At 37.0% G+C, this 24,668-nt stretch overlaps 2 protein-coding genes across 2 annotated transcripts in view; one reads left to right on the forward strand and one right to left on the reverse strand.

Annotated features, from left to right (window-relative positions):
- Positions 1-10,659, forward strand: part of SLC13A4 (solute carrier family 13 member 4) — a gene marked incomplete at its 3' end in the record, with an annotated part of 40,515 nt that extends 29,856 nt beyond the window's left edge. The window contains exons 9-16 of the mRNA XM_081331725.1: positions 32-151; positions 2,115-2,216; positions 2,543-2,644; positions 3,783-3,880; positions 4,619-4,752; positions 7,983-8,144; positions 9,786-9,923; positions 10,519-10,659. Coding sequence (XP_081187851.1) covers positions 32-151; positions 2,115-2,216; positions 2,543-2,644; positions 3,783-3,880; positions 4,619-4,752; positions 7,983-8,144; positions 9,786-9,923; positions 10,519-10,659 — 997 coding nt within the window. The remainder of the gene's footprint in view (positions 1-31; positions 152-2,114; positions 2,217-2,542; positions 2,645-3,782; positions 3,881-4,618; positions 4,753-7,982; positions 8,145-9,785; positions 9,924-10,518) is intronic.
- Positions 10,660-16,664: 6,005 nt separating this feature from the next.
- Positions 16,665-18,921, reverse strand: STMP1 (short transmembrane mitochondrial protein 1; the record flags this gene model as incomplete). The annotated part of the gene is made up of 2 exons (XM_081331726.1): positions 16,665-18,064; positions 18,841-18,921. The coding sequence occupies 2 exons, from the start codon at positions 18,919-18,921 to the stop codon at positions 17,987-17,989; spliced, it is 159 nt and encodes a 52-aa protein (XP_081187852.1). The 3' UTR covers positions 16,665-17,986.
- Between the last annotated feature and the right edge of the window lie 5,747 nt (positions 18,922-24,668).

Here is a 24,668-nt window from a genome sequence, read left to right on the forward strand (position 1 = left end):
TATGAATATATTTCTTTTAATTTCTTCCCAGCCATTACCCAAATTCTGATGTGGTGAATTTTGGAACCTGGTTCTTATTCAGTTTACCTATCTCTCTCATTATGTTGGTGTTAACCTGGTTCTGGATGCATTGGCTTTTCCTTGGTTGCAAGTAAGTGAAACTGTGATGGAATGTAGTAGGCTAGATTCCCAGGCTAGGGGGGTGGGCATTCCAGAGGAATTAGAGGCAATTCAGTCCAGATATTATGTGTAGGAGAAAGAGACTGAAAGACAGCCCCTCCCTAATAGTTCCCAGAGTATATGGGAGATGCAGATAATAGAGTGCTTAGTCTGGTAAGATTCTGTCTATGGGTATGGAAACAATAAAGAATTTGACTTGGAAAAATTACCATATGTTATTCTTGGTTTTTGAGTCTGACAGAAACCTGCCCTATCTACCAACATTCCCAGTCTATAGTAAGTGCTACAACATGCTGGTATTACACCAACAATATCCCAGTGTCCACTATGGAACATCAAAGCTATGAAATGGAGGCCAAGGACTAGCATCAGCAAATATCAGATAATATATTCATAGTTACAGTTAAAAGAATTGGGTTGCAAACATCCAGATAACCAGTAGATGAGGGCACAGAATATGGAAACAATTTAATGTTGAGATTTTTGTAGTCCAATTCTGGTAACCTGAATGATTCTTGTATTCTTCTGTTTCTAATAGCAGGTTTTGTGTTCAACTGTTTTAGATTTTGTATCATTTGTTTTAGTTAAATCTTTTAAAAAGGAGCCTGTTTTGCAATCCTGAGGATTATTATAAAGAAAGAAATTGTTTCCATGCTAGTAGACAAATAGCTGGAAGCTGGCAATGACCTCAAGTCAACATTGGCCTTATCTTGGAAGGGCTCCAATTAATCGCTTGAGACATTTTGTTTCCTAATAAAAATAAGATATAATAAATCAGAAATAATGTATACTCTTGCAACAGGTCTGAACATGATTTTTGCACAATGAACAGTTACATTCTGTGGGCACTGCCAACTTCAAATGTTTTTTTATTACAAAATGTACATTTTGTGGCTTATTAATCTGTAATTCTGTTTACTGCAATATATTCAAGAATGTATTATATTGAAAACTTGACATAGCAATGAGCCGAAAGTTGGAGTTATAAAGAAGCCCAAAGCTAGGCTGTCTGTTACAAGTAATGGGAAAAATATGTTAGTAGGAAGCCGGAAGCTGAAAGAGGGAATAAGATGGCACACCAAACAGAAGTCAAGCAAAAAGCCAATTCTTATCAAAGGAGAGTTTCCCAAGACAGTAGAATTTTCTTTCCCATGATTCTGATCTTATTCAATTTTCCTATCTCTCTCATTATGTTGGTGTTAACCTGGTTCTGTATGCATTGGGTTTTCCTTGCTTGCAAGTAAGTGAAACTGTGATGGAATGTAGTAGTAATAGTTTTCAGAATTGGATGACAAGAGCCGTAAGTGCCATTGCCCATATCTTCTGGTATGATATAAAATGCAAACTCAAAGCAAAAAAGGATTGGAAAGCAAAGTAAAAATTTGAAACTACTTTGTTTAAATCAAAATGCTTAATGTTGCATCAAAAAAGGGATCTCGCTGATCAGATGCAAGTTCAAACTGAGATGTAAATTGCAGTTGTTTGGTTTTGACCTTCACACTTTGGTTAAACTGAGGTAGACTTAAGATATGTACAGTATATATTGTTTACTTGCACTGATGGTAAATAATGTGGGTCAGATGCTGGCTTATATACTCCTGTGATCTGCTTCAGAAAAAACTCTTCTTCAATTGCTGTGCTTAGAAACACCAATTCCAAAATGAACGATGGTGTTAATCCATTTCATTTCAGGGAAAAATCCACAAAGGACTTTAAATACTTTATGAACTAAATCTACACAGAAGGACCCCCTTCTGTTCCTTTTTATGAGTACGGAGGAACAAACTCATTTGGGAAACTGAGTACTTTTTTCTGACATTAATTCAATTCTCCCCAGGGTGCAGATGTCAGGACCAGTATAAATTTGCTGCAAATCTTTCTGCAGTTGCATACTCTAACTGCATTCTGTTTTCCCATCTCTTATTTATTTTCAGTTTCAAAGAAACCTGTTCAATAAGCAAGAAGAAGAAGACCAAGAGGGAAGAAATGTCTGAGAAGAGAATCCAAGAAGAATACGAGAAGCTGGGAAATATTAGGTAAGGAATAGGGTTCCCATGTTGCTTATTGTATACAGATAATCAGTCTGCCATTTTCCAGACATATTAGAACTCCTATGATTTTCACACATGATAGCCGGCTTAAAGTTCCAGCTATTACTGTTTCAGTACATTTGTAAGGGCCAGATTGAGAAAGACCACTCAATTATATATCAGTGGACCAAGATCCAAGAAACAGCATGGATGAAGTCAACCTGGAGGAGCTGCCTTCTACTTTCTGAGTAGAACTAATCAACAAAGTATTGGGTTGTGGGATTCTGTTCTAAATGCTTCTTTTAAAATATGCATAAATATTTCTTTTCTAGCTATCCTGAGATGATGACTGCATTCTTCTTCATCTTGATGGCTTTGCTCTGGTTTACAAGAGAGCCTGGGTTTGTTCCAGGCTGGTCTTCCTTATTTGAACAGTAAGTATCTACTTAGAAGCACAATGTCAGGCTTCCTGATAAGGACTCAACTGTAAATCATAGATCTCATCTCATATAATGGCTTAGTTTGACTGTTAGCTACACTTAGCAAAAGATTCTTAGTTATATTAGAATCTTAACAGCAGACCAGTATCTGACTATGCTTGGAGTTTTTGTTTTCAAAATTTAATCAGTTTACTATCCTATAACTGCAGTCCAATATTTTTGCTCCTCCACTGCCAGACAGTGAGGTATGCAAAGTTATGCAAAGCACAAACAATGAATATGAAGCGGGGTGTTGGGGGGGGACTGTGCCTTTTAATCAAACTTGACTCCTGGTGACTGTCTGCAATTTTCTGCTGGCAGGTTTTTCTAGATTTTTTTTCCCAATTGCCTCCTTCTTAGGGCTGAGAGGAAGTGGATTTAACCATGAAATCAAATTGGCTCTCTGTAAATATGAAATAGTAAGCCAAAAATTAAATATGTAAAATGGGGCAACATTCATTTAACAGCTGTCTCATTTACCAATAAACATTATGGGCTCAATCGTGGTCATAAGTCAAAGACTACCTTTACTGTTATAAACATTAGATCTTCTTGTTCATTTCTCCATCTTTTGAATGAGAAAATCAACAGCAGCACAAGTTAGGAATTTCCTGGAAGAATCATACTAAGCCGAATGTGTCTTCCACCAGATTTTGGGGGTAATTAAGTTACCATCTCTACTACTTCTGGAAACCACCATCCACACTTTCTCATTGGTTGTGGAGGCAATAATACAGAGCATTATCAGTATTCCTACACTTATTTTATCTATTTTCTTGTTCCTGAAATCATTTCTGTACCATGCAAGATAAAATCGCATTATTCAGTATGTATTATAGAAAGTTCTTGCAAATCTTTGCCCACAGTGCTAAGACATAGTTTGACTCAGTTGTAATACAATGAGGATCCAGGCATTATATCCCAGAATTATGTGAAGAACAGGATGCCTTGGCTTATTTAACAAATCATGATTCGTAAAAGAAATTGCATGTGTATGGAGCCAGTGAGGGAAAAAAGGAGATGCATCAGAAAATAAATCTATCTGCTGATTACAGCCAGTGTCTGTTGTAAAACTGTTCAATGGTTTTCCTAGGAAAGGCTATCGGACAGATGCCACTGTCTCTGTTTTCCTTGGTTTCCTTCTCTTTTTGATTCCAGCAAAGAAGCCATCCTTTGGGAAAAAGGTGAAAGGTATGAAGGCTTCTATATGGAGCAACATTTGTTTTATTTCAGTTGGGGTCAGTATCCAAAACAGAATTCACATATTCACATCACAATTGTTTGTCACAATTATACTTTTACTGCCTAGATTGTCTCCTTGGAGTGGATGTTTAGCTGGACACGAGACCAAATTTACCCTAGGCTAGGGCAAATCTTAGTTTGTGAATGCTAAGGGCAAAAACCAGGATAGAGAAACTGCAGATTTCAAATAGCTATTTTAATTCTGTCTTAACTTTATTTTGTTTATCATACCTACTGGTCTACGCCTGCAAATACATTGAATTGAATTGCCAGATCTCAATATTAGCACTCAGCAGCCCAAACATCATGGCCTTCTCTGACAGAGATCTCTTCTTTTTTCCTATCTAGATTTTCTTAACCTGATACTTTCCAGGTACATTGGTCTTATTCCTCTAATACAGGGGTGTCAAACTGCCAGCCCGTGGGCCAGACACGTCATCCGGAAGCCATGCCCACCCCATTGCCGGCAATGGTGAAAAGGCTCCGATATGTTGCGTGATGTCACGTGACATCGCGAGTTTGACATGTCTGCTCTAATATCTCCAGTAGGCACCAGATTTTACCTTAGACATTGCCGCTTTCCAGATTCTGCTGAAAAAGTATTTCTTTGTAGACATTTTTAGACAGTGCAGTTCCTATCTGCAAAAGAATCTAGAAACAAAGCAAGCGTGTTTTGTTTTGTCATAGGTCATGTTAATAATAAGTCTATGGATGTTAACTCAGGAGAGTCCATAATCACCTGGAAGGACTTTGAGAAAACAATGCCATGGGAGATAGTAGTTCTGGTTGGAGGAGGTTATGCTTTAGCAGCTGGATGTAAGGTAAGACAATTAACCTCAGGATATTCACTCTGGTAATGCTCTGTGTCAGTGTTTCTCAACGTTGGCAGTTTGAGGATGTATGGACTTCAACTCCCAGAATTCCCCAGCCAGCTATGCTGGGAGCTGATGTCCACAAATCTTCTAACTGCCAAGGTTGAGAAACCCTGCTCTATGTAATGAAATGCTATATTGTCCCAAAGGTTCTTTTTTTGGGAGGCAACTGGACTTTTTTGTTTTTCTTTGAAGAGGTTTCGCTTCTCATCCAAGAAGCTTCTTCAGCTCTGACTGGATGGTGAGGAAATGAACAATTTATATTCCTTGCAGACAGCTGGTCATTTGCATTCTTTTGGAGAGTTGTTGTGGCCATTTGGAGGTTTATCTGTGTCCTCAGGGTCACCAGAGTAGTGTCAATGTGTGTGCAGCCTTCTTGGCTGCAGGATGTTTTCTGCCCTGTGTCCCTTCCCTGTTGAAGACAGGCGCAGGCTGTTCGGGATAAATCTGTGTTGTCTGCATCTCATCCTGAAGTGCACATGGTTCCTGAAGCCTGCAATGTTTTCTGGAAATCCGTTCATACTCCTGCACCATTCACAGACGAAATGTTCGATAGACGAAATGCTACCTTGCTTACAAAACTAAAATGCTGATAGTGGGAGGGACTTTTCCCCCTCAATAGCTTCATTCCTTGATGCACAGTGAAAAGAAGTTAAAGGGGTGAGAAAGTCCAATCCAAAAGAGTCTGGACCCACCCCACTTCTTATCAATTCAATTTTCCCTTTCCATATTCTTTGCCCAGTGACTACCAGAGAATGAAATCCATCCAGGAATCAGAAATAATCACATGCAAAAAGCTTCTCAAATGAGACAGGAGACTACAATCACTCATATATCCGAATTCCTATCACTCGGCTATTTTTCCTTTTACCTGTTAACTTTCTTTTTTTATATATCCTTGTTTTCCAAATGTCAGAATATTCCAAATATTCAGAAAATAGACTCACAATTTGCTCTGAAGCCGATTCTTTTAAAGTTTGCAGTTTAATGACAACTAGTACAGATACTGTAGTCTTCACCCATTTAGTGACCATTCTAAGCTACAACAACACTGGAAAAAGTGACTTATGACCAGCATCCCCATGGTCACATAGTCAAAATTCAGATGCTTGGCACCTTTCATATTTATGATGGTTGCAATATTCCGGTATCATGTGATCACCTTTTGCAAACCTTTTCAATGGGAAAGCTAGATTCCCTTAACAACCATGTAACTAACTTAACAACTTATATTATTATATAAGTTATTATATTATTTTTCCTCTTGTTATTTTAGTCTTTTATAGGGTGTTTTTATTTATGTAAGCTGCCTTGAGTCATCATGTGCAAGCAGGCAGCAATACAAATCTTCCAAATAAATAAATAAACTTAAGTGCAGTGATTCACTTAACAACTGTGGCAAGAAAGGTTTTAATATGGAGCAAAACAACTGTCTCGCTTAGCAACACAAATGTTGGGGTTCATTATGGTCATAAGTTGAGGTCTACCTAAAATGGAAAGTGTTGGAAACTGGAGGAATTAAAATAACTGAATTATTAACATTTATCCTTACCACTTACTAATCTGCCTGCCAGATCTCCACTCTCCACTGAGAAACATACTTTTGAGAAATATGCAACAGAGACAGAATTCATCTCTTTTATTTGAAAGGTTGCTTCTGATCCTAATGTGCCAGGGAGCACTGGACTGTAGTTTGTTCTTTCACTTATGATGAGTTTGGACTGATGAGTTTGGATTTAAAGTATTTAAAAGAAACAGACCAAACAAAAGAGGAGGTGGAGTTGTTCTCTACGTAAGAAATAACTACATCTCTACAGAAATAGAGCACAACAATGATGAAAACAGTCTTGAATGCATTTGGGTCAATATAAAAGGGGGGAAAATGACATTGCCATAGGTGTATACTATAGATCACCCAACCAAACAGAGGAAATAGATGAACTTTTTGCTAGTCAGCTAACTAAGGTATGTAGGAAGCACATCACAATAGTAATGGGGGACTTTAATTACCCTGACATCAACTGGGAGACAACCTGTGTACCAAGTGGAAAACCAAACAGATTCCTGACAAATTAACAGACAACTTTATCTCTCAAAAAGTAGAGAAGGGAACTATTGGATCTAATCCATATTGGATCTAATCCTCACTAACAGAGATTAAATGATAGAAGGTATTGAAGCCACAGGACCTTGTGGGGAAGTGATCATGCAATCTTGGAATTCAACATTCTGGAAGCACAAGTAATAGAACACAGTCAAACTAGAGTCTTGGACTTTAAGAGAGCTAATTTCAATAAACTTAGAGAGAGCTTGGGAAGCACTCCATGGATGAGAATCCTTGAGGAGAAAACAACTCAAGAAATTTTGGGAAATTTTGAAAAGTGAGATAATAAAAGCCCAGTCTACCACAATACCAACAAAGAAGAAAACTAACAGCTCTCAAAAGAAACCAACATGGCTGCATAACTTTCTGATAAATTGAAAGATTAAAAAGGACAAGTATAAAAAGTGGAAAGAGGGGCACATAATTAAGGCAGAATATCAGCAAATAGCCCGTGTCTGCAAAGATGAAGTAAGGAAAGCTAAGTCTCAAAATGAACTAAGGCTTGCGACCAAAGTCTAAAATAACAAAAAAAGCTTCTTTCAACATATAAAAAACAAGAAAAAAGTTAAGCAAATGATTGGTCCATTAGTGGGGGAAAGTGGCAATAAGCGACAAGCAACAGGGAGAAAGCAGAACTATTTAACTTGTTTTTTGCATCTGTCTTTACACAAAGGGAAAAAACAGTCCAACCTATCAAAAACAGTACCATAAAAACAGATTAGAAACACAAGTTAAGATAGGCAAGAAAATGGTAAGTGAGCACCTGTCCAGCCTAGACGAGTTCAAATCACCAGGGATAAAGCAGACAGAGACCAACTTGATTCACTTCCTCTCAAAGTCTTTCGTGGATTTCTTTTTTAACAGAGTCTCAAGGATAAGACAATAAATGAAACTGGATGTGGGGCAAGCAAAGGAGAATTCACATGTTTCATGAACAATCTAACCGCCAATATGTGGAAGCATTAAAACTATCTTTTTATTCCTTCAGAACTGGGGCTTAATGCTTGGAACAGCTAATGCAAGAACTAGAATTTGCTTGGTTTTTTTTCTGCCTATCTTTTCTTTGTCCCCTCAGACCTCTGGACTTTCGACATGGATTGGGAGGCAAATGTTGTCCCTGAGTAGCCTTCCATCTTGGGCAGTCAGTCTGCTGGCCTGTCTCCTGGTGTCCATAGTAACGGAGTTTGTTAGCAATCCTGCAACCATAACAATCTTTCTCCCAATTCTATGTGGTATGGTGAGTACAGATTAGGGTTTCTTAAAAACAAGGTTAGGCATTCCTTTAAGATAATGGGCACATTTAGAGCTGTAAAGAGCACTTTTCCTATTTACATGGACTAGTCACAAGATACACAGACATCTGAAAATAAACAGACAAGGTTGTTCTTATTATTACTCCTACCTTTTTAGAATAATTTATATTGCCAAGCTTACTTTGGTTACCAATAGAGGAGAATATTTCAGCGTTCCGTGCGCCTTTGGCGTCTAGTCATGCCGGCCACATGACCATGGAGACGTCCTCAGACAAGCACTGGCTCTTCGGCTTTGAAACGGAGATGAGCACCGGCCCCTAGAGTCGGAAATGACTAGCACGCATGTGCGGGGGAACCTTTACCTTTACCTTTAATGTTCCAGAGCGAGGGAGCCACTACAAAGAAGGCCCTTGATATCTATGTACAATTCAGAAGAGACAATCAAATTCAAAAGGAAACAAAAAGACCAAAATATCTCCTTACCAGCAATCAATACCCAGATGAGTGTAGATGAAGTCCAAGATTAACATCAGGCCAGTGATCAAGAAGTAAGCAATACTGCAATCAAGGAACTGCCAAACAAGCTAACCATAAACAAGCTAATCGTAAACAGTCCAACCAAACAACCACTAAGAGCACCCCCTCAAACACTGACAAGGCAATCCACTAGAATATAAAATGAGAGCAAAACACATTCCCTACTAGCACTGATGATGTTATCTAGTTTGGGTAGTGAAATGTCTGCAAGAAAACAGCCAAGCTTAGAGAGCATCAAGGACCCCTCATTACTTTGGCCAGTGTTTCTGAGGCAGTAAGGACATATCCAAACAAACCAGAGACTCTCACCCTTTTCATTTTTGGAAGAATGTGATGGAATCTCTGCAAGAACCAAAAGCATTATTGTTCATGTACTCGATGCTAAAAGGCAATAAGCCATTTCCTCATTTAATGCTTAATAAAATGCATGAAGAAAATTAAAGTCAGCTGAGATAGGAAGTCCAAGATGCCACCAAAGGAGGGGGGGAAATGGTGACACAATCCTGTTGCTATCATCTCATCAATGCTGTAATTTATATACTTGCATCAGACCTTGGAACACAAGCACATAATGGGGACATTTGCGTGATGACATCTCCGTGTAGTCATTGTCACTTTAGCACATTGCCATTTGCTAGAGATAATGCTAGAACCATTTGTCTATGACTTATTGAGGTAGGAGGCCAAGTCTCTAGCCAATCTTGGATGCTAAAATGCAAGGCAATTGGTTATAGATGGTAGACCTCCTTCTTATATTTTCTGCATGAATTCTCATTTGAATGCATGTAGATTTCAATTTTATCAACAACAGTGCAGTATATTCCTTCAATATCTTGCAGTCTACCTCTGTGGTTGAAAAAAAATGTGAATCCAGATAACCTGTATTTTAGATCAGGGGTGTCAAACTCAATTTCATTGAGGGCCGCATCAGCATTGCGGTTGCCCTCAGGGTTCTGGGTGGGTATGGCCAGGGTGGGCATGGCCTACTGGGTGGGCGTGGCTAGAGTGTGTATGGCCTACTAGATCTAATAATACTGTTTTGTTATTCATATTACCAAAAGAATTAGTTTTCCTTGTTCTCTTTATAGTCCGAAAGCCTTCAAATCAACCCACTGTACACCCTGATCCCTGTCACCATGTGCATCTCTTTTGCGGTAATGCTACCAGTGGGCAACCCTCCAAATGCCATTGTCTTCACTTACGGGCATTGTAAAATCAAAGATATGGTATGTACTAAGCACCCACAATTAAATCAAGTAAATTTCAAAAACAACTAAGCACTTCAACAAATGTAATGCAATAACAATAGATTTACATTATTTGTAATGTACAAATTACATTTATAAGAGCTTTGAAATTATAATTTCCAGTACCGCTATTATTACCACTACCATCCCCAACTCTCAAAGAATGGTGTCAAAGGGAAAAAGTAGTTGAGGAAAAATATTGAGTAGAATTAAGACAATCTCAGACATAAAATATAGATTAGGGGCTTTTTTCAACCTTGGCAGCTTTAAGATGGTAGGTGTCCATCCATCTAAAAATGTCAAGGTTGAGAAACACTGACATAGATAGATCAGAGATAGATCTAGGGTTATTTCAACCCAGTTACTGCCTTGTTGACTGTAGTTTGGTAAAGTAAAAATAAGGACGCATAAGGAAATAGAAGGAAATGAATTAATGCAATTAAGTAGTTGATCTAAATGCTCCCTGGATTTGGTCTATAAAAAAAAATGCCAGAACCTATCCAGACCTGGTGTGCTTGAACTGCAAAGCCTTGTTCAAATTGATACACATAATTGTTTTTCTTTTTATTTGTAGATCAAAGCTGGCTTTGGTGTCAATATCATTGGACTAGTGATTGTTACATTGGCCATAAATACTTGGGGAATTAGACTCTTCCAACTGGACATATTTCCTGATTGGGCCCAAACCAGTAATAACATTACTGTCCCATCATAGACAACATTGGCAAAATTTGTCAAATCTCAGAAAGTGGACAAACGTCATTGTACATATATATATATTAAACAAGGAGACTCGATTATATATTGTATCAGGAATGGGAATAAAGTAAGAGGTAACATAACTGAAGTTCTCCCAATATTACATCTACCAGCTACCATTTTTATTTTTAACTGTTAAATGAACACTGAGACACTAAAAGTTTTTTTTTCATTTTTATTTGATGGGATGTGTGTAACTAATGGTACTCTACTGTAAATTTAAAGATTAAGTGTTAACTTTGTAAATGTTTGTGCAGAAAGCTGTATATAGAAGCTACTTTATAAGGATCCTTATAAAGGATCCTTAACATTATTTTGATGATCTCAGTGGAACTGTTGGCTCTATTCATATTCATAACATAAAGCCCTCCTATACATACAGTCTCTTGAATCTCTAAACTTTTCTTTTTAAATGTTTAAATTGGATGTTCTACAGTTCAGTAAATGCTGTCTTGCTCATATTCCTTTTCTACTATTCCCTCTCCAGCTCTCTCCCTCATTTATTTTCTTTCGCTAATTTTGATTAAGAAAGCCAGTTTGGTGTAGCGGGTAAGGCATCAGCATAGAAACCAGGAGACTGTGAGTTCTAATCTTACCTTATGTACAAATCTAGCTGAGTGCCTTAGGCCATTTATTCCCTATGAGTCTTAGGAAGCAAGTAACAGCAAACCATTTCCAAATTCTGGCTAAGAAAATTTCATTGACTTGTCCAGGCAATTGCCAGTAATCAAGACTGACTTGAAAGCACACAAAAATATTCAACATAATATCTTACTTGAAGAAAGCCCCACAAAATGTGCTGGATAGATGTTCTTCTGTTTGGTGGAGTGTTTTTGTATTGCACTATTATCATTAACAAACACAATTAAACATTTCGTAAAATAGACTAACTCATTTTAATGATTTTTTTTTCTCTTACTGAAAAAATTTGCTTGGTTCCTAATTCAATCCATATAGAGGTCTCCCGAATTACCTTTGCAATGATAAACCTGCTTCCTGCAATTTAAACCTGTAATTTGAGGGGGGGAATTGGAATCTTTCCTGTGTTGAAATATGCCATTGATAAGCGTAGGAAGGATTTTAAAAGCATCTGCATTTATTGTTAGCTGTAAATACAAGCACTTAAGCTACTTAATCCTCATTTAGCTCTGAGAAATAGCTTGAAGAGGAGGAGCCATTGTTAGCACTGGCCAAAGCTAAGAATCTAGAATAACTTTCAGAGAAATCCCAATAAAAGCAGATGCCCTGCAGCTTTACCTTTCCATGAAATTCTGCATAAAGTTTAGCACAAGAACAGGGGGAACTATTGTGCAGAAAATGATGCCCCGTGAGGAAATCTTTCAGGATAGCAAGGCTTAAGGAAGAGTGTGGTTGCCTCATGGAAACCTTTAAGATAAGATAAGATAAGATAAGATAAGATAAGATAAGATAAGATAAGATAAGATAAGATAAGATAAGATAAGATAAGATAAGATAAGATAAGATAAGATAAGATAAGATAAGATAAGATAAGATAAGATGATAAGATAAGATAAGATAAGATAAGATGATAAGATAAGATAAGATAAGATAAGATAAGATAAGATAAGATAAGATAAGATAAGATAAGATAAGATAAGATAAGATGATAAGATAAGATAAGATAAGATAAGATAAGATAAGATAAGATAAGATAAGATAAGATAAGATAAGATAAGATGATAAGATAAGATAATCTTTTTTTTACTGTGGGCACAATGGTGCACATTAAAAATGAAATTTAGTTGCCCACTCTCAAAGTGAGACACATACATGACACATTTTTTGCTGAAAGCATTGCTTTTACTTGCTGGAATTGCAGACTATAGGCAAGATTCACACAAATATGCCAGTGTGACTTTGCTGAGTTCTGGAAGGACCAGGCACATTCCCCTAGAATGATCCTGTGTCGGGACTGCTCGAATTCCTACAGATTTATTCTGCACTAAGTGCTTTTACAATAGACTTATTATTTTCATAATGCTTATGTATTCTCATCCTATTACTGATGATACATAACCTGTAATAATTATATCCTGATTACCTTTTGTATGTTTTTTTCCATTAAGAAAAGCAATAACCATCTTTTGTTCCCATTGCTAATGCTTCTGCTGCAGAAATTGCTTGATAATAAAGCCAAGTCTAAAAACTGTTGATATTCTTGTGTTAGAAATTGTAGTGGGAATGTCCAAACATTCCCCCTTTTCTTCTTTTTTTTTGTCTTCTTGTTTTTAATGTAGGCCTGCTCTTACTACAGGGAACAGAATGGCAAAAGGATTTTTCTCTAGTCTAGTGATATGAGGGTGACCTGGTAACATCTGTTGCCCCTCTGATTGATGGGTTTAATTTGGCTAGCTAAGCAAAGGACAATTTCCATAGAAGTGGCAAAAACCACCTATAAATAAACAAATGTTCTGCTTTTATTTTGCCCTATAAACTCATGTGGGAAACCTTTGTCCAGATCAAAACATCCATTTTGCCCTTAAAAATAAATTTCCTCCCACCATGAAAAAAAAGCAAAGGATATGATTTTTCATCTCTTTCTAGTGATGTTGCCTTTCCATCAGACAACTCTCCTGCAACCTTCAAGGGTGAAATCAGTAATAATAATAAATGTCCTACCCCCCCCAAAAAAAGTTGATTGCCAGCTGTGCTTTTCTGATAGAACCTTCAATGTGGACTTCAGTGGCTTCTGCTGAATAATAGCTATTATTATATTATTTAAATGTATATCAATGTCTTCCAGGTATAGAGCTGATGAGCTCACTGAAAAACTCACAAAAGTATCTATTTCACTCTTTATTGAAGTAGCACCTGAGCTAGTATCTGTAATGGCTTCTCACACAGCTCCAACAACATGACCATCTGCTGTATTGATTGAAATATTGGCCAAATGTTGCCAAGATACACATTCGGATCCCCATCATTTCTTTAGATCAGGGGTCCCCAAACCCCAGTCTGCGGGCCGGTACCAGTCCGCGGCATGCCAGCAACCAGTCTGCACAAACAAGTAAAGCCCCATCCGTGGGATGCAGGAAGCACACAAAACCATGCACTCTGCGGTCCGTGGAAAAACCTTTCTCCAAGGAACCAGTCCCTGGTGCCCAAAAGGTTGGAGATCTCTGCTTTAGATGAATTGTGCAAGCCCCTAGTTTTCAAGATCACTTCTTGTAAGGATTAGATTATTTGAAAGAAATGGAGGAACAGACAACAAATAAATCTGTATCACACATAACAGAGCATAGCTAGATACTGTATAACATAGGATCCATTCTTTCTTACACTCCCTCCAATTATACTTTTGTCCTATGTATGAGAGAATTTGTCAAACTTTGCCCATGCTTACACGTTAGCTTTCATTTACTTGATATAGGAAAGAACTTGGAAAAAATCATGAGCATATGGCTCCCATCAAACCTAATTAGTGAATTAATCTAAAGTGTATGTGTGTTGTTGGGCTGTAGAGTTTCCCCAACATTCTCTAATATGAAAAGGCTCTTCGTTCTCTAATAATAAGAAATTTTTAAAAAATAAAATGTTAACCTTACTGAAGACCTGAACGTAGGCAAAGAATATCACTAGTGTCTTTTAACTGCAAATTTGTATCCTATTTAAAATTCCCTTAACTATAGATAAAAATGGGACAGGGCTGAGAAAAGTATTATTACTGGTGACATTATTAGTGCTTGTCCTTTATCCTACAATGAGAACTAATCAAAGTAGTAAGTTAAATAACAGCAACAAACTGCTAAACTGAGTGATATGGAAGTGGTGTATCTAAATGTCTATGGCGATTCTCAGTCATAAAATAAATAAATAAAAATCAGTCATAGTTATCCCAAAGGTACTTTTTCAGGAGGCAACTGGACTTTCGTGTTTTTCTTTAAAGACATTTCGCTTCTCATTCAAGAAGCTTCATCAGTTCTGACAGGATGGTAGGGAATCATTTTGTGGTGTATCATTTTCAACACATGTATTCAATATAGACTTGGTTAGTATTTCCTTTATCATAAATTGAAATAATAATGCATGGACCCAGCCAATTTAACAAAATATGATTAAACAGAACATTATTCAGTATATTGTATAAACTCAGCCATAATACACAGCAAGACTAGGGAAGAAAAATAAATACCCTATCATTATTAAAATGAGTGATTAGAAATAAATAAGTTTTGTAATGGAAATAATTTGCAAACAAAAGGGAACAAAATAAAACTTTATTGTGTAATTAGGACACTTGATTTGATTATTGAAAAATTATATGGATACCAATTTAAATAATTTCCCAGATTAAAATTTGGTACACAAGTCTAGCAACAGATGCCAATATTTGTGTCCAAGTATATTAACTCTTATAAGGAAAAACTTTTTTTTTGCTATTAAAAGGACTGTCAATACATGCTATGGTACTGTATTTGATTGTTTTTATGGCCTGTGAATATAAAATTATTTTGATGCGATCAATTGATGTTCAACTCCTTTGATAGCATGAATAATTGCCACTTTGACCTTTCTCCAGTGAGATTTCTGTTTTTCAAAGGACATAGCAGTAATTTTAATCCATGTTACTTGTTACCTTCTCTTTCTTCCTCTTCCCTCAACATTCCTAAACATGTTTATCTTCTTGAATCACTGCCCCAAATATGAGAGTTTTCTACAGTAATTCCAGATAATCACATCAAATAAACAATAAGTCTGCATATAGTCCAGAATGGCTGAATTCTCGTTCCTAAATTCTTATCTTCAAATTCATAATTCAAAGACACACTAAGACACCAACATTATGGTTTAACACGTGTGAAATTAATCAACTGTTATTCTACGTTGAATTCTTTAATTCTCCAAACTCTGCATATATTTACATAGTTTGTATATGCTTATTCCTGGACAGGTAGATAGTCAGCTAGATATAAAATGTGCATCATGGTTACTTCCTTGCATGAGACAAGGATTTCTGTTTATCTACTTCAGTGTTTCACAACCTCACATACTGGGTGGAAAATTCTGGGAGTTGAAGTCTACATGTCTTAAAGTTGTTGAGGTTGAAAAACATTGATCTACTTCGTCTTTTCTTACAATATAATTTGTGGACAATTCACAAAGTATACTGATAAATAATGCACTAATTCATTAAAATATTTCATGTGCAACCCATACTTTTATTCTAAAATTCCTAGTACTCAAGTCTGTTGTATCCCTTCCATAAGTTACACTGCAAACGTGTCCTAGAAACTGTGTGTGCTAAGTGGGACTGAAGAATGTAATTCAAAGAAAAACTGACAACTCTCAGTGGAAGTGAATAAACAACTTTTCTTTCTACCATCATGTGTACTGTTTAAACCTACATATTTTGCAGACATGAGAAAGAATTTTTGTAATTCTTCAAAATACCATTTGTAAATTTCAGAAGATAGACCGTTTCGTAAAGACAAACTCTGCAGACCATGATATAAGGCAATAGCTCCATTGATTTAATGGTAACAAATATGCAATGGAGAGAAAAAATATTCATGCTGCTTCATGTAAAATTAGCTTTGATCTCTCAAAGCTAATTCTCTTCCTTTCTGAAAATTTGCATTAATTGGGATAATAGTCCACTTTTCCTTTTACCCATATAGACAAAATTCTGAAAGAAAGAAGGAAAGAAATTGTGATAAAATCAAGTGTTTGGGTAAAATCAAGCAATTTTACCTAAACACTTCATATTTTGTAGAAAAAAACAATTGATAACAATGCCCTAACACTGCATTTATATGTGATGGTCAAGATCTGAAAAATGATAATACAAAAAGAATCTTTGCTATTGTGATCCTAAAAGTCACATCAAGTTTAATGTGATGAATATAATTCCACATAGAGAACTAAGTCAGGTCAAGGGAAAAAGGTTCTCAGTGACATCACTGTGAATTGGACACCCTTTAAAAGCTGGAAATTGTCACAATAGTTTAGTATTTATTTATTGTTACAATACACACATTTTTGAATGCACATGGTAATCCATAAAGCTGTACTCAACAGAGTATAGGAGCATTGTTATAACCCCAAGTCTATGAGTACCAAAACTTGCTATTTAACAAATGAAGAAAACAATAAATGCAAGTAATTCTCATATAAATATACAGGTAATCCACTTAGCATATGACACAAAACTAGAATTCTAGGTTCCAAGTTAATCTGTCCAAAAGCATATTATCTAATCCATTATTAAACCTTAGGAAGCCAAAACTTAAAACTTTGATATTTGTGGTGAGGAAGGGTTTCAGTAGAGTAGTCGGCATGAATTTGGGATAGTTTTTAAATCACACTAAGCCTGTTTCATACTGCCACTTTCAGCAGTTCCATTAACAAAATTTAATAGAGAGATCTATCAGAATAGGGTACAAAAATGTTTGGGGGGAGAGGGCTACAATTAGGTATGCTTACCCCTGCACTGTCAGCAATGATCATCCAGGCTTTTCTTAAACGTTATGAAGAATCAGGTTTCTTACCATCTTTAAATTAATGCATCTTTCTTTGTTTCAAAAAAGGGCTACAACAGATACAAAACAGGAAAAATACAAGCCAGTAACTGCATAGTTTGATTCATTTTTTCATCATCAGAATGCAAGTGCAGGACTACATCAGTTCCAAATTATACCAGTTATACCCTTAGAAATATTATAAATTGAAGTACCGACTAAGAATTGGAAGATGAGTATATTGTTGATACATTGGAACAATTCATTTAAGTTGTTCAAATTTTAATATTTTTTAGGATTTTTACAAACAATGGATAAAGCATATTGGGTATCATACCTCTATAAACTATTCAATGTTTGACATTCAATTCATGCTGACTATACATGCTGCAGGAATGCCCAACAATCAAATACAAAGGTCATATTTCAGCAACAAGGTGGGCATTTTTATCAGACATTTAGTGTTTTACAAATAGATACCAATATTTCTAGTTATAATTTTTTAGATTGGAATAATTAATGGCATATCTTTATTCTGTTCCTGACTCATTATTACTAAATGTAAAGTATTTCTGAAACAATAAACTGAGAACAAAAGTCTAGTTTGTATATATACTGTATGGGGTATTTTTTTCTTTGGAAAAAAGTCAAGTGCAAGGAGGCCACATGGATATAGTAACACTAAGCCTGAATGCTTTTTAAGGCCTTCTGAGATCAGGCATGGCAGCATTCATTAAAGCCAATAAAGGTTTGACACCTATGGCTGGATGGTCTATGTTGAAGAATAGGATGCCTAAATCAGCATCATTTATCACTTGGAGGCTTCTTCTTAGCTTCTACATCTCTCTTGATGTCTTCAATCTTCTTTGCAATGTTTGGAACCTATAAACATATAAAGGAATATAAGAAGCACTGCAATTTGGAGAGTCAATTCAAGGTAATCTCTGGATCCATGATATGTACAGGAATGTCTCTTCTTCTATACTCTAATACGCACCATACTCTAGTGCAGGGGTCCTCAATCTTGGCAACTTTAAGACTTATAGACTTCAACTCCCAGAATTCCTCAGCCAGCAAAGCTGACTGAGGAATTCTGGGAGTTGAAGTCCATAAGGCTTAAAGTTGCCAAGGTTGAGGACCCCTGCTCTAGTGTCTTTTCAAGTGACCAAAGATTAATTTATTTAATTTCTGCATTTCAAGCTTTACTGTTGGAATTAGTAGCAGTGGAAAAAACAGGCAAACTTTGGTGCCTTCTAGGACAAACACTAAGAAAACACTAGCATTCCAAAACTTATAATGCAGGTATCAATGGAAAAGTGTCAAAATATATCACAAATATTTCATACATATAAGTAAGAGCAGGTTAATGTGGAAACAGAATGAAATGAAGGAATGGATGAAGGAATGTAAAACTGATCTGGACTCCCCTTATTACACAAATCAAAAGCTGATGGACTATGGTTACATACAAAAATAGGAAATCAATAGCCTTTCAGATACTGCAAGTCAACAACTCCCATCATCTTTGACATTTTTGACCACTGCATTCTAGAAAAAAATGGGAACTGGAGTTCAGATTCATCTGGTGTTTGATAGACTCTACGATCCTCACAAATTCCAATTCTTAAAATAATTTCAAAAGCAGCAAAAATACTTACATCATAATTCTGGGCCAAATACATTCCAACTACATTGCCAACTGCAAAACCAAGCTGGAGAAAGAACAAAAAGGATAACATTGAGGATTTTACTTCTCTCTCTCACCACACATGAAATGCAATTTAGAAATGCAATTAGTTTTCCATTCTATCTTTTAAAACACATGTTTTGCCAATTTCAGGCCAAAACCTGACTTTCATTAAAGTGTTTATCATGTTTTTAGCTAATGTTTTTGCCAAACGGTTTCTACCATTTGGCTGAATTCCATGTAAACTACATACAAATAATTCCTTTATTCACCATTTGCAATTTAAACACTGGAGTTGTGCAAACAGACAGGCCAGGATTTGGGAAGACCTCAAATAGCATATTCCTAGTAGCAAGTGTGACAGGAAAAAGATAGAGTAGGGCAGAGTTCCCCAATCTTTCCAAGTTGGTGACCCGGAGGGGGAGGGATAAGGGGGAAAAAGGGGATGGTTTTGTGGGAAGGGCAGGTAAGTGCACGTGCACAAACTCCTGTTGCTCATGCGAGTGAGGCCCTGAGTGCTCCCATGAGTCCCTGAAAGCCCCCATGTGTGGGACCGCAAGCCCCAAGCGCCTACGACGCTCACATGAGTTGGGCTGCGTGTACGCACGTGTGTGCACCAGCCACTTGCACGGCCCGGTTGTGAATAGGCCGTGGACTGGTAGTGGGCTGTGGCCCACAGGTTGGTGATTCCTGGGGTAGGGGATCTGCCTTTTTCATTGCCACTTATTTAGCTGCCAGCATTTTTTCATGGTTGTTTCTACTTCTCTACTGTGAAATAATATCAAGAAGACAAACCATGGAGGGATGTGGTAAGTGGGTAACTTTTTTTGTGGCTAGAACATATACTTCTTTTAAAACAGTGTCCTCAACCTTTGCAGCTTGGCGGCCCACCTGGGGGGGGAATAGGGGAACTGGACACACAAGTGGTGGACCTTGATTTTGCCACCCTTCCCCCAAAATACTGCTATGTGGAGAGAAGCATGCAGCTGCGTACCTCAAGGTTTTGTCTTGGGCCCAGTGCTCTTCAACACAAGATGACTTCATAAATGACTAAAGTAGCACTCATCAAACTTGCAGATGACACCAAATTGGGGTGGGGGGAATTGCTAATACTTTGTAAGAGAGACTCAGGTTCCAGAAGGACCTTGACAGACTTGAGCATTGGGCCTTATCCAAAAGATGATGTTCAGTTATAAGAAAAGTAAGGCAGGAGAAACCAAATGGAAGGGTATAGAATAGACAGTACCTAGCTCAACAGTAGTATCTGTGAGAGGGATCTAAGTGTCCTGGTGGGACACCACAGGGGATTGGACTAGAAGACCTCTATGGTCCTTTCCAACCCTATGATTCCATGATTCCATGATCATGCCATAGCGTGATCAAGAGGGCATTAGAATGACATCACCTATAGATCAATTGCTTCCAAAGTATATACATTCCTGATGCTTACTGGGCCATTCTGACTGGAGCAGCATATAAACCCTAGCAAATTAATACATATATAATTAAGTCCCTAGATGAAAAAAAATAATAATCACAAGAATGATGTCAAAGGAAACAGAGCAGGAGTTTCATTAAGCACCTTCATGGGCATTTCAAAGATGCCTACATGGAAAACCAAATGGAGGAGTAGTCAGACTAACAGATTAAATGTTGGTGAATGACTATCCAACTCCAATTCACATAAAAAAACCTTTGCTTAATATAGCTCCATTGTGCAGTCCAGTACTATGTACTGCTGTCAGTTTGTGGTGGCTTATTCCTGTGCATACAGATTTATCCAATTTTATTCATCTACTTTCCAAAAACAAGATTTTTGGACTAATTTAAATGTGCACTTCTTAAATGGTTTCCATCTGGGTAATGAAGTCTTCAAATCTCATAACACTGAAAGAGTAATGAAACATTATTTTAACATTCCAATGCCTAGAGGTTAATTGCTTTTAGCACTTGAGAATCTCCACTTCAGCCATGAATGAACTGCAGGTTTTACTGACAGGAATAGAAACAGCTATTAAAAATATGAGCAATAAAATTATGATTGTTTTCAAAAGTCTGCCATTGTAAATCATTAACAACTCACTTCCTATATACAATATAATAGATGCAGTGCTCAAAAAAAGGGAAGAAACCCCATTTAAAATAATGTACAATATGATATTAATTTTCATAACCTCATCTGGAGAAGCAGTAACCCTAAATTTTTATTCTTCATTTAATTTAGCCTTCTCCAACAATATGCCCTCTAGACATGCTGGACTACAACTCCCATGACTGTAGCTGGTTCCAGGTTAGGGAAAGCTGCTTTGAAGCCTATGTTTGCTTTACTTTCTTGGAAATGGGAAAGATTTAGAAATCACCATTTTCTCCCCAAGCACCTGAAGTCCAATCTAATTTGCCTAGCTGTGTGCTTGCTATGACAGTAACATATTGACCTAACAAATCCCATTTAACAGACCTCAGCAATGGACATTTTTTTTTCATCTAGACATCTTGAAATAATAGAACAATTCACTGAATTAATTTGGGCAGGGTAGTTACATTTATGGTAATCTTCCCTTAATTTTACAACATCCGTCACAATTTGTATTTTTGCATCTCTATGACTCCCCAAGGATTATTTCATAAATTGTTCGAAATATCTTTGAACATTATCATTTATGAAGCAAAATAATTGGGCTCTAAGTCACCCACATAATATAGAAAACTACCTATACTGTATGGGCATATAACAAGATATTTAAATATAAGAAGCTATATGAAAGATACAGAGGGCATGAAAGACTGCTGGGTCAGAGATCCCCAACCCCCCCCCAGGTTACAGCCCGCTACCAGCCGTGGCACGTTTAGAATTAGGAGGAATGAGTGGCTGGTTGGAGCATGCATGCACACAGCTCAACTTGCATGAGTGGTGGGCCAGCGTGCATGCATGCAGCTCGATTTGCACAAGTGCATGCACAAGTGCATTTGCACCCAGCATGCACAGGCACAGCTCAACTAGCTCATGCAAGTTGGTTCCCCTCTTTCCCCCCCTGCCACCGGCTAAGCCGTAAAGGTTGGGGACTGTGCTAGTTGACTGGGCCTGTCTCTCTCTCTCTCTCTCTCTCTCTCTCAGCCCAACCTATCTCACAGGTTTGTTATTGTGGGGCAAGAGGAGGAGTAAGGAGTATTAGGCATGTTTGCTGCCTTGAGTTACATATTAGGATTATAAAGGAAGGATAAAAATAAAATAATATACACACACACACACTCTTCTCTGATAAAGCATTACTTACTATGCTTGGTGGAGCAGTGGGCTAATGCCTCCTTAAGTAACACCAGCTGCCTGCAATTAGTGCAGGTTCACATCCCACCAGGCTCAAGGTGGACTCAGCCTTCCATCCTTCCATCCTTCCAAGGTAGGTAAAATGAGGACCCAGATTGTTGGGGGCAATTAAGCTGACTTTGTAATAATGCCGCTTGGGGGGGCCCTAATAAGCCCTAATAAGCAGACATATGCATAGAATGAAGGCTATTGCTAAGCACATTGGTTTGTGCTTAAATTGTAAGCCGCCCTGAGTCTTCGGAGAAGGGCGGGATATAAATGGGATTAAAATAATAATAATAATAATAATAATGAAACTTAAATTTCCAGAAACTTGAGAACACTTTATTCCCCAATCACCTATTCCAAAGACTGACTACGGAAGCTCACAGGAAACTCCACCACTGAGCAAGGATCCCGATGATGCAGTAATTCCATTCATGTGCTGATACAACCCTAGTGAGGAAGGCAATATCCACAAGACTGACTCATGGAAATATTCATAGTAATCAGAACGTCCTAGCAGAATCTCAAGGAATCAGGTAGATTTCTGAATAAGAATCACCGTCTTCTTCCAGCCAGAGAGGGGAGAAAGATACACTCTGAATAATTTATAGACTAATTAAATGAGAAACATTTTTGTCTTGGACATGCAAAAAACATGAAAACCCAGAGATTTACAGTAGCAGCAGCTTCTTTTAATTCTGAAAAAACATGCTTGATTCTGAGTTTTCTCATATTTCTCTATAGAACCCCAACACGGACCATTTATCATCATCATCATCATCATCGATCCTCATCCTTGCCCTCCTCCTCATATCTAACATACTATTGTTTTCAGGATGGATAAAGAAATGTTTACTTTTCTAGAGATAAGTATTTTACTTCTCCAATAAGTCCAGTTTGTTCCTGTTGCAGCAAACTTGGCTCTCTCATTGAAAATATAAAATACACCCTGAAATTGTTCCATCAAGTGGTGGATGGAAAACCTGACTGCACTTGTATTTTTTAGCAGGCTTTCTGGAATTTTGCAATGGGATCAGTTTTTACACAAAAATGCAAGACAAACCTCATCATTCCATATGAGCCTTCTATTTAATTGGCTTTGACAAATGAAACACACAGTCTTATATCCATCGTACTCTGACAATACAAGAATTTATTTTGTCTCTGATCTGTATTCCCACTTCCTATTTATTTCTATTATTCTGCCACATGATTTCACACTCCCCCTTTCTCTTAATTTATCATGAAATAGTTCAGCTTCTTTCAGCTCCTCAAAGTTTGTCCCAGTTTGGCTGGCTTCTTGGGAATGGAAAGACAAACTATACTCAATGCTAATATTCCAGAACTAGTTGAGAAATTTGATTATGGACAAAAGTCTGCATAAAATTAGAAGCACTGATGACAAGAGAATAACAGAGTTGGAAGGGACCTTGGAGGTCTTCTAGTCTAACCCTCTGCCCAAGCAGAAGACTTTATACCATTTCAACAAGTTGTTGTCCGACCTCTTCTTTAAAAAAATATAAAAATAAAATGCTCTACCCCCATGTTTTCCAACATAGGCATCTTCCAGATGAATGAAATTCAATTTTGAGAATTCTTAGCCATGACCAAACTGCCTGAAGAATTCTGGGAACTGAAGTTCACACATCTAAAATTTGTCCCAGGAGAATTGCAGTGCAGCTGGCTTTGTGTATTCTAATTGAAATTGCATTTTGATGTGGATTTTATGCCCAATACATATCTTATATACATATTATTAAAAATAAATTCAGCAAAACTGTATAGTATTTCAAAAGTTAATCTTAATTATAACATCCCCAGGGGAATAGAGTAAAGAAATATTATCCACAAATCCTGATTACCTCCATACTTCTTAAAATAAGAATTCATATTAAAAAGGCAGAATAGAAATAAAATACTACTACTACTACTTGTTTACATCAACCTTATATCTGGATCTCAATAATTCATACCAGAACCTGACCTGATTATGATCTTATGAAAAATGTAGTATTATTTGTTGTATTTCTATATTGTTAAAATATAGAAATACGTTATGCATTATAGAAACCTATAATGGCTTACAGGTAGACCCAGTCATTGTACTTTAAACAAACCACAGTTTAGCACATTAAGTTTCATAGAATCTGTATTTCATAGAATCAAATGCTTTTAAAATTCTGCAAACCATCCTAATATCTTTTTTTACAAAACAGCAAGAACCACTGATTATGCAGGATGATGGTAGCAGAAGTTTTCCTGCCCAGGATTATAAGTTATTCTAAACTTGGGCAGAAAAACCAAGTTGCATGGATGCACAGATAAGTGGTACCTGGTTTAGCAATAGTACTAGCAAAAAGTATCTGGGATGAAACATGAGCCAGCAATGTGTCACAGTTGCCAAAAGAGTCATAATGTTTTGGGCTGCATCCACAGAAATAGTATTATCATTACAGAAGGTGACTATACTCCTCTACATCATACTAGTC

The sequence above is a fragment of the Vipera berus genome (assembly GCF_964194415.1).
Source record: "Vipera berus genome assembly, chromosome: 6".
NCBI lineage: Eukaryota > Metazoa > Chordata > Lepidosauria > Squamata > Viperidae > Vipera > Vipera berus.